The sequence below is a fragment of the Vulpes lagopus genome, chromosome 1, assembly GCF_018345385.1.
Source record: "Vulpes lagopus strain Blue_001 chromosome 1, ASM1834538v1, whole genome shotgun sequence".
In the NCBI taxonomy this organism is placed as follows: domain Eukaryota; kingdom Metazoa; phylum Chordata; class Mammalia; order Carnivora; family Canidae; genus Vulpes; species Vulpes lagopus.
In genome coordinates this window covers 39,764,342-39,780,412 of record NC_054824.1, presented here as the reverse complement: position 1 = coordinate 39,780,412, position 16,071 = coordinate 39,764,342, and the positions used below count along the sequence as shown (strand labels likewise).

Below are 16,071 nucleotides of genomic sequence, written 5' to 3'. Positions count from 1 at the left end.
TGCCTTTTTGAAGCTTTTTCTTGGTGAAAGAAGCTAAAGTTAGTTCCTGTATCTTTTATTTGGTTTATTTAATCTGTTTGTTTTTAACTACTTCTTTTTCTGCTTTTTTCCCCTATTGCGAATTTTCTACAGTTTTGTCTTCAGTTCTGTTGTTCTTTAGTCTGTCTGTCTCCATAGGAGAATTTGTTTACTCTCATGGATTCAGCTGTTATTTTTTTTGTGTAGATGGGTTTTCCCCTGTCTATCCAGTAATGGCTTCTACAGTAAATTTCAGTTCTTTGTTTAGATTGCCTTTTAGAGAGCTTTGGTGTTTGTGGACTTACCATTCTTAAGAAACCTTGGATATCTTTGGCATGAAATGATTGCTAATTTTCCCAAGCATCCATTAAATTGTATATTCTGTGAGACTGGAAGTTGAATTGGCAGGAGCCAATTCAGTTGATTTATAGCATTGAAATTTCAACTTGGATTCACATATCTCTTCATCTTTGTAAATTCAGTAGTTCTTGTGAAGTCATTAAAATCTTACTACTTTTTGAAAAATACTTTGATATGAAGCAAAGAAAGCTGGTCAGTTAATGTAATGATAGAATTTAGGAGAAAGGAATGGATATGACCAGGCATGGAGTTTTAAATTTTTTTTGGCCAGGTAACATTATACATTTGAGTAGAATAAAGAATAGAGTTATCAAAATTAACTGTTGCTCTATAGCCGCATCAGTAAAACCTCTGTATGTTTCATATGGAAACAGGAAAAAAGGATTTATGAGATTATTTCAATGTAGGAAATTTTGACCATAGTCATTATTATTAATGGGTAGCATTTGTAAATGTTAAGATTAATAGATGCCTACTAACCTGCAACTTGACACATTTAAAATTTAAATAATTATCTGGTGGTCCAGATTGGTTTCTTAGTTACATCATTCATTGTTCAGATTAATCTTAAAAGTGTTCGATGTCCTCTGGTTCTTCTTTCTTTCATTTGCCTCTCTGTTCCATCAGTTCTTAATTCCTTTGTTGCTTCTGTTGCTTTCCACTCTCTTTTCTCCTGCCATGTCCTTGGCTTTCACTTATTCCTGATCTTCGTACCACTGTCACCTCTCCATCACTTTTACATACCACATTCAGAATAATCTTTCTGGAACACTGCTTTGGTCATTTGACTTCTCTTCTAAGAGGTTTGTGTTGGTTCTCCTATGAGAATTGTAAAAGTTTTATTTTCCTTAAATTGGTAATCATATACCTCTGCCATCTGGCTTTGTCCTGTGTCTTTGATCTTACTCCAGATGCTTAACAATAGATCGCTTTGACTGTATATACAGACAGCTGTTCCTGTTGAATTATTCTGGCGGTGTGTTCTTGCTTTTTGTTTTGGTTCTGCTCTTGTCATTTTTTGGAAATGTTTTCTGCATATTCCTTTTTTCAAACCAAATCCTTCCCATTCTTTAAAACCCAGTTAAATCCCTACTAATAAAGCTTCTTCAACTATTGGTTGTGCCTAGTTACCTACCACCATATATTGTTATTTACCTTTGTGCATGTCTGTTAATTGTAACCTTCCAGTAGCTAGAAACTTTATCATATATGTATTTGTAGTCTTTGTGATGGCTACCACAGTGGTGAGAACACAGTATGTCCTTAATTTTTATAATGGCACACTGAGAACAGTCTTTGGTTTGATATAATTCTGTGAGATAATGTTTCCTATATTTACCAATGAATGGGGAGAATGGAGAAAAAGAAAAAAAAATCAAGCATATGCCCCCAATTTGTCCTATATTATTTATACAGTGTCTTTTTTCATTTCTTTACCTCTGTCCTTTTCTCCCCTTGTTCCTATATATATGTTTAAATTCCTCAAATATAGCAGCCATAGGAGTATGACTTAAGCTAGTGTGTGGAAGTTCTAAGGTAATATATTCAGGTACTGGAAAGGCAGTACTTTCCAATATTTCAAACCATCTGAAACTGAAATTGATTGCCTTGGAAAGTAATGAGTTTGCCATTACTGGAATGTCTTTTGCAGAGGCTGGACAACCACTTGGAAATCTGTAGCTGGGGTTCAAGCATTGAATGGGCAGATGAGGACTTGTTTAAATGACTGAAGTCTCTCCCATTCTTAAGAGTCTTTGATTGTATGTTTAGTCCTCTTTGGTTACCACAGCAATTCAAAAAACATCTTCATTATTTTACAAGTTAGAGATCTGATTAAACTTTTTCCTAAAAGTCAAATCACTGTATAGGATAAAAATTCCTGCTCTCTGGATAAATCATAAAAATGTGACAAGATTCTCAGATTAAGTCTGAAAGACAAGTTCTAAAAATGTTTTGAACAGATGTTTTTGGTCTTTATATATTCTTTCATAAGAAAAAAAAGTCGCTAGCTAAATGGATACAGATTTCTCTTTTAACCTTGTTATTCTTAGAAATACCTGGTATAAGGTAACTTGGTAACCCTTAGTTTAATTAGCAATATATTTGTCATACATGCTTGTCTTAATTTAAACTTTTGATCTGTCTTAGGAAAAAAAATGTTCTTAGGAAGCTGAAATTACAGATTTTCACTAATACTCATCAGAAAGTTTTACTGTGTCCTATGACCTCAGATTGAATTCTTAATCAGCCCAAATATAGGGAGAAGAGGCAAAATATAATTAATAGGTACTTTAAATATTTCTCTATTGCTAAAAAAGTAATTAAAATTATAGGTGGTACTTGTATTTGTGGTCATGCTGTGCCCATCTTCACTATTAAAATTGGGATGTAAAAGATTATAAAAAGTAGGGGATGAAAGTGGCTAAATATATTGAGGAAGTTTTCTCCTCCTTGATCCTCTGATATTGTGTATTTCAGGTTAAAGTTATGATACATTCATTCTTTAAAAACATATAATTTTGTGAAGTAAAATTGCAGTTGATAGAAATACAGCATTCCTGTAAGGTACCTCTGCCATCCTTAAAGAATAATGAGACTACTTAATGAAAGTGTTAAAGAATACAACTGGCTTATATTATATTTTTGTCACACAACAGTGGAGTACTTGTAAGATAGTTGTTCTGCCTTGCTTTGTAGGCCCTGTAGCCTTCTTGTGCTTAAGGTTTAAATGGTATTTCTTCATGCTTTTGTGTTTAACTGATCTATATCGTTAAATATAAATAGGCTTCTTTTTAGACAAGAAATGCCTTGTGGTATCCTCTTTCAAGTATGTAGTTTCAAATATTCTTTTTAATTTCAGTGACTTTTTACAATTATTTTTTCAGTATTCTGTCTCCTTGTTTGTGTTTTCTTCCTCAGTGACTCTCTTACATGTATGTTGGATTTTTGTTGCCTAGCTCCAGTAATTTGTCACTTTCTCTTGGATCCTTTTTACTCCTTTTTTTGTGATTAAAAACGTTTTCATCTTTTGTCTCTCTAGTTTTGATAGGCTATTATTCTGTTTATTTTTCTCATGTTCCATTTTGTTTCATATTCATTTCTGAAATATTTTTCCTTTTATTTCTAATTCTTTCCTGAGTTTTCATTTTAATTCTGAATATTTCTAATTTCTTTTTTTAAATTAAATTTTATTTTATTTTTAACTAATTTGTGTACCCAACATGAAGCTCGAACTTAAAAGTCCCTAGATCAAGAGTCATGGTCTCCACCAACGGATCCAGCAGGTGTCCCTGAATATTTCTGACTTCTGATTTAGTTGTTCTTTCATAACTTCACATACCTTTTAACTCATTTTACATGTTATTTCATATCATGCATAGTTTTTTGGCTTATTCTGAATTAGTAGGTGTACGGTTTTGATCTGTTTTCTGAGCATTTTCGTTCTAGAGTGGTTTCATTGTAGAAATTTTTTTTTCATTGTAGAAATGTTATTCTGCTTCATATTCTCTTCTTCTAATAACTTCATATGAGATTTGACCTTGATTCTTTTCTGTTGATCTTTTTTGCGTGATATTAGTTTTCTTTACTTTTATTTAGTTTTTATTTTTTAAAGATTTTATTTATTCACAAGAGACACAGAGAGAGGCAGAGACATAGGCAGAGGGAGAAGCAGGCTCTTTTAAAAAGGACTTGATATTCAAGATAGCTTTTCTGACTGCACAGACCTCTCCCTTCAGTGATTTTTGTGTAATGTTTAAAAAATAAGGCCACTTGTTTTCTGAGATTATTTTTACTCTCTTCCTTCTCCCACGTTTTTTTTCTTTTTAAAGATTTTATTTATTCATGAGAGACACACAGAGAGAGGCAGAGACACAGGCAGAGAGAGAAGCAGGCTCCATGCAGGGTGCCTGATGTGGGACTTGATCCTGGGTCTCCAGGATCACACCCTGGGCCTATGGCAGTGCCAAACCACTGAGCCACTGGGACTACCCCACCCCCCTTTTAAAAGATTTTATTTATTTATTCATTAGAGAGAGAGAGAGGCAGAGACACAGGCAGGGAGAGAAGCAGGCTCCATGCAGGGAGCCCAACATGTGGGCCTCGATCCCGGGTCTCCAGGATCACACCCTGGGCCCAAGGCGGCACTAAACCACTGAGCCACCCAGGCTGCCCCCTTCTCCCCCTTTTATCTGTTCTTTCTTTCTTTCTTTCTTTCTTTCTTTCTCTTTCTTTCTTTCTTTCTTTCTTTCTTTCTCTCTCTCTCTCTCTCTTTCTTTTTCTTTCTTTCTTTCTTTCTTTCTTTCTTTCTTTCTTTCTTTCTTTCTTTCCTTTCCTTCTTCCTTTCCTTTCTTTCTTTTCTTTTCTTTTCTTTTCTTTTCTTTTCTTTTCTTTTCTTTTCTTTTCTTTTCTTTTTTTTCTTTCCTTCCTTCCTTCCTTCCTTCCTTCCTTCCTTCCTTCCTTCCTTCCTTCCTTCCTTCCTTCCGTTTTGAAACCTTTCATAGGATTTTTCCTCAGGGTGGGACTCTGTCCTTGCAGGGAAATTTGGTGGTTATGAGAATTCATAGGGGCTAGAGTGTGTGTGTGTGTGTGTGTGTGTGTCCCCACCCCTATTTTAAGTTTATTATAGACCCTTTGTGCGTATTTGCTATTGGATTGGGTAGAAATGCTTTTCAGTTTCATGTGCTTTCTGCAGACTGGTTCACCATAATTTCCAATTTGTATCTTTTCACTATTTTAGTGTTCTGTTTTCAGATCCACTTGGCTCCCTATTAGTTGCAGAGATCATTCCATTCAGTGGTTGTTAGTGCTTTGTCTCTACCTCATAGCACTTTAGGGTTTATAGGGATACTCTGTCCCTAAGTTTTATTGAAAATATTGTCCATGAGGTTTTGGTTTTTCTATTTAGTGACCCCCCCCCCTTTTTTGGGGGGGGGCAAGGTGCTTCTGGGAGCTTAAAAAACTGTCATTGCTATTATAGAATTCCTCTGACAAGCAATATTTTTATAGAATAAAATTCCAGTTTAAAAAAAAAGCTAATTTGAAGAGCTCCATGATTTAACCGCATCTGACCCTGTATCTGACCCTGTATATGTTAGAACATTATTTACTCTCTCAAGCTTTTGACCCTTAGATAAATTTTCATAGAACCAGGCACATTAATAAGCTTTCAGTATACAACCTTTGGTACATGTTTATTCAAGAAAACTACCAAATAACTGTCTTCATATTTTGTGGGAGGAGTGCTCATTATTAATTCTATCAAGCTGACCAAAATTCTCAAATCATGGCATAGATGGTCAACTTTTTTTTTTTTTTTATGATAGTCACAGAGAGAGAGAGAGAGAGAGAGAGAGAGAGAGAGAGAGGCAGAGACACAGGCAGAGGGAGAAGCAGGCTCCATGCACCGGGAGCCCGACGTGGGATTCGATCCCGGGTCTCCAGGATTGTGCCCTGGGCCAAAGGCAGGCGCCAAACCGCTGTGCCACCCAGGGATCCCTAGATGGTCAACTTTTAAAGTTGACTGAGATTCAACTTCTGCTGGCTCCTTGCCAGGATCATTAAATGTGTCATCAAAGAAGAGCAGAGCAAGGGGGCAGCTTACAGAGTTGGGTCTATGTATTGCCTATATGTGTAGAGTGAGGTGAAGAAAGAAATGTGATGCTGTCTGTAACAAAATTTAATCTGTGAAGTTTAATAAGAGTTTTGCAATTTTAAGCAATACATTTGAGAAAAAGTTACATATATTTTGAATTTGAATGTGCAGGATTATGCACTGTATTTTCCTCTTAATTTTTAAATTGTTTTTAAGGCTATTAAAAAGTCAGTGATAGTTTTTAGAGTTCCCTTTTCTAGTAACTGGCTATAGTTCTTGGGTCAAAGCAGTGAACAAAATGGTAAGGAACAGTACCCGTAGATAGAACTGGGACAGTACCACTAAAGGAGTACTAAGCTATTTGAAGGAAAAGACTTTATCTGTCCATATAGACTGCTGTATTTGGCTTTATCTGTCCATATAGACTGCTGTATTTGCTGTATTTGGTAGGAATTTGTTATGTGGCAAAGAATGATCCTGTATGAATAGATCATCTGGAAACATTATTATTATTAATTTCATTGCATATAATACTTTAGAGGTGTAGTCACTGCTCTTCCCTGCTTTATATGAATATAATGATGATAGAGGATAGCAGGCATAGCCAAAGGCTGGGACTCTGTAGACCTGGGTTCTAGTTTTGGCTTTGTTAACTAAATGGTTGTGTAATCTCAAGAAGTTACTTAGTAGAGGCTCCTTTTTCTTTAAAAAAAAAAAAAATCATCAACATCTAGTGCTATGGTTAAGTTTTCAACTTATTTTAAAGATGTCTCATTACTATTTTTATAGTGACCTTTCTTTGCTTATGAATTTCTAGAAGCATACTACTGTGTACACAGGGCCTTCAAGGCAGAAAGATGGAGAAAGCATGTCACATTTGAGAAAGTGAGGCAGTTTTTTGTGACCAGAGTATTTGGTGAAGTTATGTGTCAACAGGAGATGAAGGTGAAAGTTGCAGTGGCGTTGTTGGTGTGGTCTTGATCCTGTCAGTGATAGCGTGTGAGGATAGGGACAGAACAGGAGCTCTTAAAATGTTTTAAGTTGAAGAGAGATATTTAATGTTATCTTCCTTTTAAAAACCAAAATATGATGGGCTTGTTGCTGCAATGGCCTAAGCAGTGGTTGACTAGATCTTGAACTAAAGTGGTAGCAGTGGGGCTGATTAACAGGGGGAGGCTGTAACAAATATTAAAGAGTTAGAATCACTAAGACTTCTGACAGAAGAGGGAAGAGAGTCCAGGATGACTCCTGAGCTGGGCCGTAAGCACCTAGGATGAAAGTAGTCGTTTATTCCTGAACTTCAAATGGTATGGGTTTCATAGGAAGTACAGATTACAAAAGACTGTGAAGTGAAGCTTTTCCAACTTTGTCATAATAGTGTTTAATTTTACTGCTTTAAAAAAATATATTCTCTGAATTAGTAACAACTAGCAAATGATGCAACAGATAAGTTCTGAGAATATCTAGAAAATGTGAAAAATATGAAAACTGGTACATCTAACTCCACATCATCATTTAAGATTTTTAATTTTTAAATATGTGTGGTTTACTTACTTTGTTTTTGAAAATAACAATTAAAACAGAAAGAGAACAATTCCCCTAAAACACAATTTTATGAAGACTGAAGGAATGGACTCTGTATTAAATATTTACAAAGAGTTCCTGAGACCAAAAATGGTGGCCCTTCTTTTCCAGCAGCTGGAATCCAAAAGATCTTGACACCAGTCCTGAAAAGCTTGCTCCTATGCAAGAAATCCTGTGGCTTTTGAGAGGAAGATAGAGAACTATGCTGGAAAATTTCAAGTGGTAGTAGAGGTGAGTCACTGACATGAAGAATTTGTCCAGGGACTACAAATACTCATTTTCTCTTTCTAATTAACACTTAAAATATTTATATACAGTCAGATAAGGCAGTTTGAAAATCTTAGTTCTTTGTGTTCTAAAAATTTTAATGAGTAGAAAATAGTAGAATAAGTATAATCCCTCACCCACATAAAAATAAATATGTTGAAGTTTTAAGAAGCAAAAAAGATACATTCAGTGATACAACTTTAGCAGCAATTCTGTTTATTTAGGATGATGATGATACCAGGAAAAGCTATGATAAGTGCCATATTTATACTTTGTATTTTGAATATAAGATATACTTGGATGGGATTTTTAAAATTGTATTAATTTGATTTGATTCATAACCTCTTTGTTAACTAGAACACTTTGTTCTTCTAGTATGAGTGGAGGATACCAATGACGGGGAAGTCAACTTGCTCTGATTCATATGCTGCTTAAATACCCTAACTAAGCTTCCTCTGGATAATATTTTATTTAGAAACAATGCAGGATTAGTAAGTCCCCCTTAATTATTTTACTGTTTTGGGGAGTGAGAAATGTATGGACAAACTTCAAAGGATACAAAAAGTGTAAAGTGAATAGTTTTCCTCCTATTTCCATCACTCAGACATCCAATTTGCCTCCATAGAAACAACTGTATTTATTAGTTTCTTGTATACTTTTCCTGAAGCGTATAGTTTTAGCTGTTTTCATATCCTTACATAGTAATCCTTTACCTTGTAGATGAGATTCCCTCCCACATCAGTTCCTTAGAAAATTGGATAGAAGAGTTCCAATTTATGTAGTTTTACCTTTCTTCCTCCAGATTTACTGTAGACATGTAGTACCTTTCCATTATACACCCACATATAAGATTCTGCTGATTATTTTAATATTTTGTATTTTTGCCATTGGGAATTTGGATCTGATTGCCACATTAGAACCTCTCGTCAGTCATTTACAACAGAGCAATTAGTGATCTCAGTCCTTTATATTGTAGCTGCTGTTCTTTTCCCCCAATTATTCCTTTTTTTAAAATAGCCAGTGAACTGCAAAAGGCAAGTCAGTACACACACAAAATTTTTGAAAACTATTCAGGTAGCTTCCTGAAGTAATACATTAGTGTGAATTGTAACTTAATTATAAATGACTGTTGACCAGGTAGGTACTTCTTAGTGTCTGAGGGAGAAAGTGCATGAAACATTATGGAGACGGTAGGAGGTAGGTCCTAAGAAAGGAGAGAGGATGCACAAGATGAAAGAGTGGGGAGGTCCAAGGAGCCATGGTTCTTAAATGTAGCTGCTCAACCTGGACTGCACTGTACTTAGCTTTACTTGAGCTAACACAGGTAGAAGTTATATCCTGAAGTAATTTTATCAGTTAGTTGGATTCCACAAGAGCTCTGCTTTCCAAGATTTTGGAAAACTAAAGGGAAACTATATGTTGGCAAATTTCCTGTAACATTTGTTTGCCTACTTATTGGTTCTGCCTATTTTCTTTATATATATTCCCACTTTTGTGACATTTGTTACTTTTTAAAGTTATTTTTATTATCTTTTATTGAAGTACAATTGACATAATATTAATTTCAGGAGTACAGCATAGTCATTTGACAACTCTATGTTATACAATGCTTACTGCAAGTCTAGCAACTACTATCTGTCACTGGTTTTTGTATGTTTTAGTTTATTAAATTGTACAAAGCCCATAAATAAATGCCAATTTAGACTTTAAATTGACAACCACAGTTGTCTCTGTAAAACATTAAAAACTTAGAACTCATTTAGGATATAGCTTTTATTGTTTTTAGTGCAAAAACTAGGATTGGGTAAATGTTTTCTTAGAAAGTTTTAGAAATTCAGCATCATATATTTCAGCATTCCAGTTCAAATAATAATTTTTGAAATTGAATCTCAGGTGACATATGAATCTTTGAGCAGGTGTTGTTCTATATATTAGATTATGTGGAGAAACTAAAAACTCAAAGATTATGGATTGACAAGGACAAAATACTTTTAACAGTGGGTTTTGAGGCTCTTAAGTGTGATTTATTATACCATTTTCAGGTGAAGCCTCCCTGTGCAATTTTAATGGTGGTTATTTGTGATGAAGATGGTTCAAGCAAAAAGTACAATATAAAATTGATATTTCTTAGGAGCATACAGTGTATAAAATAAGGACAGATTGAATTTGAAAGTGGACAATAACTAGTACTAATTTTGAAATGTGTACTACCTAAACGGCATTTATCCTAATTATGAAGTACACATTTCACTTACTCTTCAATATAAATATATACTTTTCTTAAAGTAATAATGCATATTGACTTTTTATTTATTATATTCTTAAAATCATTTCATTGTCAAGAATTTCAGTATATTTTCTGCTCACTTAATGTTTTTTTAAAAAATCTAATTTTAAGATGAACTATATTAAGTAAAAACCTATTTTAAAATATTTTTAAATAGAAATTTTGACAAGTAATTAGTCCTCTTCCCCCCTTTTTCATGTTTGAAGTGTGAGAGAAAGAAAAGATATTACTCACAGGATTACATGCCTTCCATAAAACCAAAGAATTTTGAAAATTGGTAAACTTAAAAATTTTTAATAGTCTATTTGGTACTCTTACAAGTATTCGTCCTTTTGGAGAAGTGAAAATAGATTTGGAAATTTAAAGTTTTTCAGAATGGTGCATATTAGGTTCTGGCTTGATATCCAGGAAGCTAGATGACAGAAGTTAAAGTATCTAGTTCATTACCTATAACTTAAGTCTCACTGGAGTTAAAAACATAAAATATAAAACTTACTTTTTAATAGTAGTATATTTCCTTTATTATTGCCCCCTCCCCCACTTTTTTGCAACCAGTCCACTCATCTCAGCTCTGGAAAACAATGATAAATTACCAAAGAATAAGCAACTAAAATTCTCCTTCCTAACAGTGCATTTTGCTAAAGCATTTTGGTTGAGAGAACCTAAAAGAAAAGCAATAATGTTTTAATAACAGGAACGATGTTTTAATAGTGGAGGCAATACCTACAGAACTCTATTTTGTGGTGAAATTTCCTGGACACTTATTTTGGTTAGCCTGGTGATAAGGATTGGGATTAGGGAGCTTGATCCTAGTCTCAACTCTGAAACTGATTCATTGTATTACTTTAGAGAAATCATATAACATTTTTGTGCTTCAGTTTCTGTACCTGTAAAATGAAAGCAGCCTCTAAAGCAAAGAGCTTAGTGTTTGTAAGTCCTACAGGACATAGTCCCCAGTTCCATTGGATGCAGCCAGACGTATCTGAACTCCTGAGGGCTGATATTGGTTATATCAAGTGTCAAACCTTATGGAGACAAATTATCTTGGGCCAGTTACTTAACATCTTGCTGCTTCAGTTTTCTTTCCTGCCACAATAGGGTAATGCCTAAACCAGTCTTTTTTTTTTAACATTTAAAATCGCATATGTGTATGTATATATATACATGCATGCCATTGAATATGTCATTGAAAACTGTGATGTCGTTGAATACTTGTTTCCTCTAATCTCAGCTAACACACACACACTTGCACTTGTACCAGTCACTTTTTGGCAGTGGTCTCTTGTAGAAATGGGTCATTATTTCACATTACTTATTCCTTTCAGATTTTTATACTTCTTTTTTCCCCCCCTCACCTGTCTGATTGTGATGGGTAGAATCCATAAAACAACAGTAAATAATTTGGTGCAATATACATGTATGCCCTGTTCCTATTTATTTTTTATTTTGTCAAAATATAAATGACCTACATTAAATAAAGAGAATATTTTATATAAAATATATATATTCATTGATCATAAGATTTCAAGCACCTCTATTTTATGGACTAATAAAATTATCAATTATAAGACATCAATTTTAAGATGTATTTCTATTTCATTAGTGTTTAAGTATGAAAATGAAACAGAATCAATGAGATATGGCATATATAGTAGATACAGTTTTTAGTCTTACTAAATTTTTGTTAGAATTTCTGTGTATTCTTATTTGCTTGATGGAAACTTTTCCAATTTTTTTACTTTTATAGTTTCTGTGAGTTACTTTTTGCTTTATTGCAGTTATTATGCAAACTAAGAGGCATTTTTCTTATTGTAGTTCTTCCTAAATGTTTAATGCCTTTATGATTACATAACTTGGATCATCTTTACTCCTAAATTCCCACCATGACACAAAGGTGAAGCATCATTTGAATGCTTGAGATAGGAGACCGTTTTTCTTTTTTCAAGAAGGTTGAGCTATACTGAAAGTTTCTAAGCTCTCCTCCCCACGCAGAGATTTCCATCTTAGCTCTGCTCATCTGCATGCTAATATGTGTCATGATGTAGTAGAGCCCTCTGACCTTGTACTGTTAGTTCACCTTACATGGTTTTCTCCCTTCACCCTGTATACCCTTGGGTTTATTTTGCTTTAGCTTCTGTTTTCTCTCCAAGACTAAATAACAAAAACTCTTTCATTCTTTTTCAGTTTACTATTCCTTATATTTCCTAGCCCCCTATTCCTTTCCTTTCTTATTATCTCCTTTACTCTGAGACAGTACTTATGCTGAGGTGGGGTAGAATAGATAACCAGAAATGAGTGGTATACTAATATTTTTGCATACCTTAAAACTCTTATTTGGGAGAAAAAAGGTCACTGTATTTTTTAAAAACTTATTTATTTATGAGCGAGTGCACACGTGCAGGAAGAGGGACAGGGACAGGGAGACTCGCACTGAGCGCAGAGCCCTGTTCCAGGTTTGATCCCATGACCCTGAGATTACGACCTGAGCTGAAATCAAGAGTTGGATGCTTAACTGATTGAGCCACCTAGGTGCCCCATGTCACTGTATTTTTTATTTGAAGGATGATAATTCTGTGTACACTTGAAGGCTACCACTCAAAGTGGACATCGAGTTATCTGTTAAATCTGGATTGTCTTGGGGTTGTGGGTGTGTGTCTAGGAAAAAAGGAAAAAAGAGAATTATATAGACTGATTTTTCTACCAATTAAAACATTTTAAGGAACCTAAACTCCGAATGATGTAAAGATCTTAGAACATTTTACATATATTCATTTGTAACACGTATTCATATAAAGTAAATGTTTTCTTTGTAAATTTTACTTTCTGGTGTAATAGACTATCCAGGAAGAACTGTTTGGCTGCTCCTTACTCACTGAAAATAATGAAACTTAAACTGGTTTAAGTGACTATCAGATTATTTTATGCCTCCTGAGTAGTTCTTATTCTTGGAATTTAGAGATTCTAGGGAGGCTTTGGGTCATCAAGTACAGTTTTTTTATTTTTATTTTTTTGCTTTTGTTAGGGAGAGGATCCATAGTTTTCAGTAGAATCTTAAAGAGATTAACCCCAAAGAAATTAATCCACTTCTGTAGAGTTTTAGGTTAGCACTATTTCTTTTTTTCTGCTCTCCATGTGATCCTGATTGTAAACCATGAAAACCCAAGAGTAGTTTGAAACTCAAAACAAGGAAAATTTGATCATGAGTTGTTACCCTTGGATATGGCAGTGCTGTTCAAGTGGCATATCTACAACAATAATAAAACTGCCATGAACTACCAGAGAATTATTTTTAGGAAGTAGTGAATATAAATAAAGATGGTATTGTTTTCATAGGAAAGACATTAGGAAACTGTGGGTTCACGTTAAGTTGAATAAATGTGAAGAATTAAAAATATGCTTCTACTTTGAACTTGAGTACTTAATTTCATTGTTGTGACTTAAATTGTTTTTCTGAGAAGAATGTATATTGGAAATAATAAATGTTACCTGATATTTATTTTTACATATATGTGTATGTATGCATATCTATGTGTATAATGTGTATATAGGAATTACTTTTTTAATATTTATGTGAATAATGAAAATACTTGATTTTTCTTTTTATTTTAGTGCATGCAGGATATGGGAAATACTAAAGCAAGACTACTTTATGAAGCCAATCTTCCAGAGAACTTTCGTAGACCACAGACAGATCAGTATCCTTTAAACTTTATTTATTGTGGATTTTGAAATAATTAACTCCTTTTTATACTTTATATTTTAATTGTTTGTATTTAGGAAAATATGAACTTTATAATACTGTTACTTATTAAAGATAGAAATTGATTTGCCCTGAGCTGTGCTTTGTATTTAGTAAATTTTTAATAGGATTCTGATAATATATGATCTACATAGTATTTTGATGTAATTATTACTAAGTGTAAAATATTATGACATTCTTTTTGATCTGCAGTTCTCGATTGGAGGGCATTCATCTTTGTTATAAGTTTCACAACTGTGTTTGCTTTTACAAATCTGCCCTAATGAATAAATAGAATATTTTCTCAACAGGCATTTTGGTTAGGATGGTTTTCACATTTCTTAAAGATAAAATCATTTGATTATATAGGATTTCTCAAACTCATATTGAAGTTTGAGAAAACAGCTCATCAAAATTAATCTGTTCTATAAAATTATCAAATTTATTGTAAATATTTGTGATTCTATCCAAAGATGACACTTGCAGTTTTGACAATAAAATATGGTTTCTTAAAGAGCAGTTATATATTACTCATTTGTATACTAAAACAGTTCATGTGGTCAAACAGTGAAAAAAATGCGATCTTAACAGAAATATAGGCCATTATATATATTTTTATGTTTGTATAGAAATTTTTTAAGCTGTATTTTAAAAATTAGTATTTGTATTTGGCCGTTTCTGTTTCTGCTCCTCCCACCTTCTTGCCCAAAATTTAACAATCTGATATCCAAGGCTATTTTTATTATAGTAAGATCCTATGGTAAAAGTGGGAGGAACATTTCAGGCATAACAGATTGTCTGAGTAGAGGTATGAAAGTGCGAGGAAACATGACATTTAAGGTTTTGATGTGACACATTCAAGTTTAGTGGGACAAGTGGCAGAAGCAACATATTTTCCAGATCGCGAAGGTTTTTTCTTTTTTTTTTTAGTACCATATAGAAGCAGTGTAGACCTCATTCCACAGGTTCAAGGGAGTTGAAAAGCATGAAGGTTTTGAAGCAGGAGAAACATTAGAAGCATTAACTTCTACCACAAAGAAGATTAGGCAGAGGAGACCCTGGAGTCAGAGAGACCATGTAGAATACTAGTACAGCCTTGAAATGAGTGATGATGAAGTTGTAAATTAGATAAGTAGATTAGATAGTGGCATTGAGAATGGATAAGAAGGAATTGGGAAGATTGGAAAGCAGGAGCAGTTGGATTAGGTTAAAATTGGCTGTTTCTGAGGAAAGATACTGAGATCACCCCAAATTTTAAAGCTTGGCTAAAGTTTTATGGGTGAGATAAAGCATATTCCCTAAGAGAAGAAATTCAGTACCAGATAAAGCTTGAAGGGTCAGAAATGAAAGATAATGAGCCATGCTTCATTGCTTTGGGCAGGTTGAGGTGTCTCTTGGACATATACATGGAGATCTCCATTTAGTAGCTGGAAACATGGATCTGGACCCTAGAAGAAAGCAGGAAATACAGTGCAGATTTTAGTGATTTAGCATGTAGATGATAGAAAAGTGTTGGTTGAAGCTATGTTTACCCAGGGCAGTGGTCCTTTATTCTTTTTTGTGTGTTTATTGAGAATCCTGAGAATGGTGTTTTTTTCTTTCTCCTGTGAAAAGTGAAGGCCTAAGGCAGAACCTTGGGAAATCGAGCATAGTAGAAGGAAAAAGGGTAGAGGAAGCAAGTAATGTCTTAGATGGTTTTTACCAATTGCTTGCTAGCTGTATTTATTCCTCTGAGTTGGCATATAAGATCCCTCAAGTGGAAGAATCTCAAATGGAAGAATCTCCCTTTTGTGGAAGTTTGTGTGTATGTGTGTTGAGTTGGTTTGGTTTGAGTTGAGTTTTTTGAATACTACTTCTCTTGAATACTACAGGGTAAATTCTTGAAATTTTGGTAGTATCCTTTATTTGGTGCCTTGTAGATGAAAGTGACTTCCAAGTTATTTAATATGTCATTTTGATTCCATATCGTTTTCAAAGAAGCTTTGAAGATGTTCAGGAAAGGACTGTATATAGCTTCTTGGTATCTTATATTGAACTGTTCTATGCACTATTTTGTGTATGATGGTAGGAATATTATTTCTTAAGTAATTACCATTAATTTTATGATGAAACTTATAGAACCAAAGAATTAATGAGGCAGTGAGTTATTAATTCTGGTATTTTTGCTGATACATTTTTAAATATTTGGTACTTACTAAACATTTCAGAAGAGAGAAGATTTTT

The 16,071-nt window shown here is 33.9% G+C and overlaps 1 protein-coding gene across 4 annotated transcripts in view; it reads left to right on the top strand.

The window, feature by feature from the left end:
• SMAP1 (small ArfGAP 1) overlaps positions 1-16,071 on the top strand; it is a 175,270-nt gene that overhangs the window by 56,010 nt on the left and 103,189 nt on the right. For 3 of the 4 annotated variants that reach the window (XM_041743059.1, XM_041743074.1, XM_041743064.1), the window contains exon 3: positions 13,719-13,804. In XM_041743059.1, coding sequence (XP_041598993.1) covers positions 13,719-13,804 — 86 coding nt within the window. Of the gene's footprint in view, positions 1-7,666; positions 7,787-13,718; positions 13,805-16,071 lie in introns of all 4 variants that reach the window. The other variant, XM_041743085.1, reaches the window with a different exon arrangement.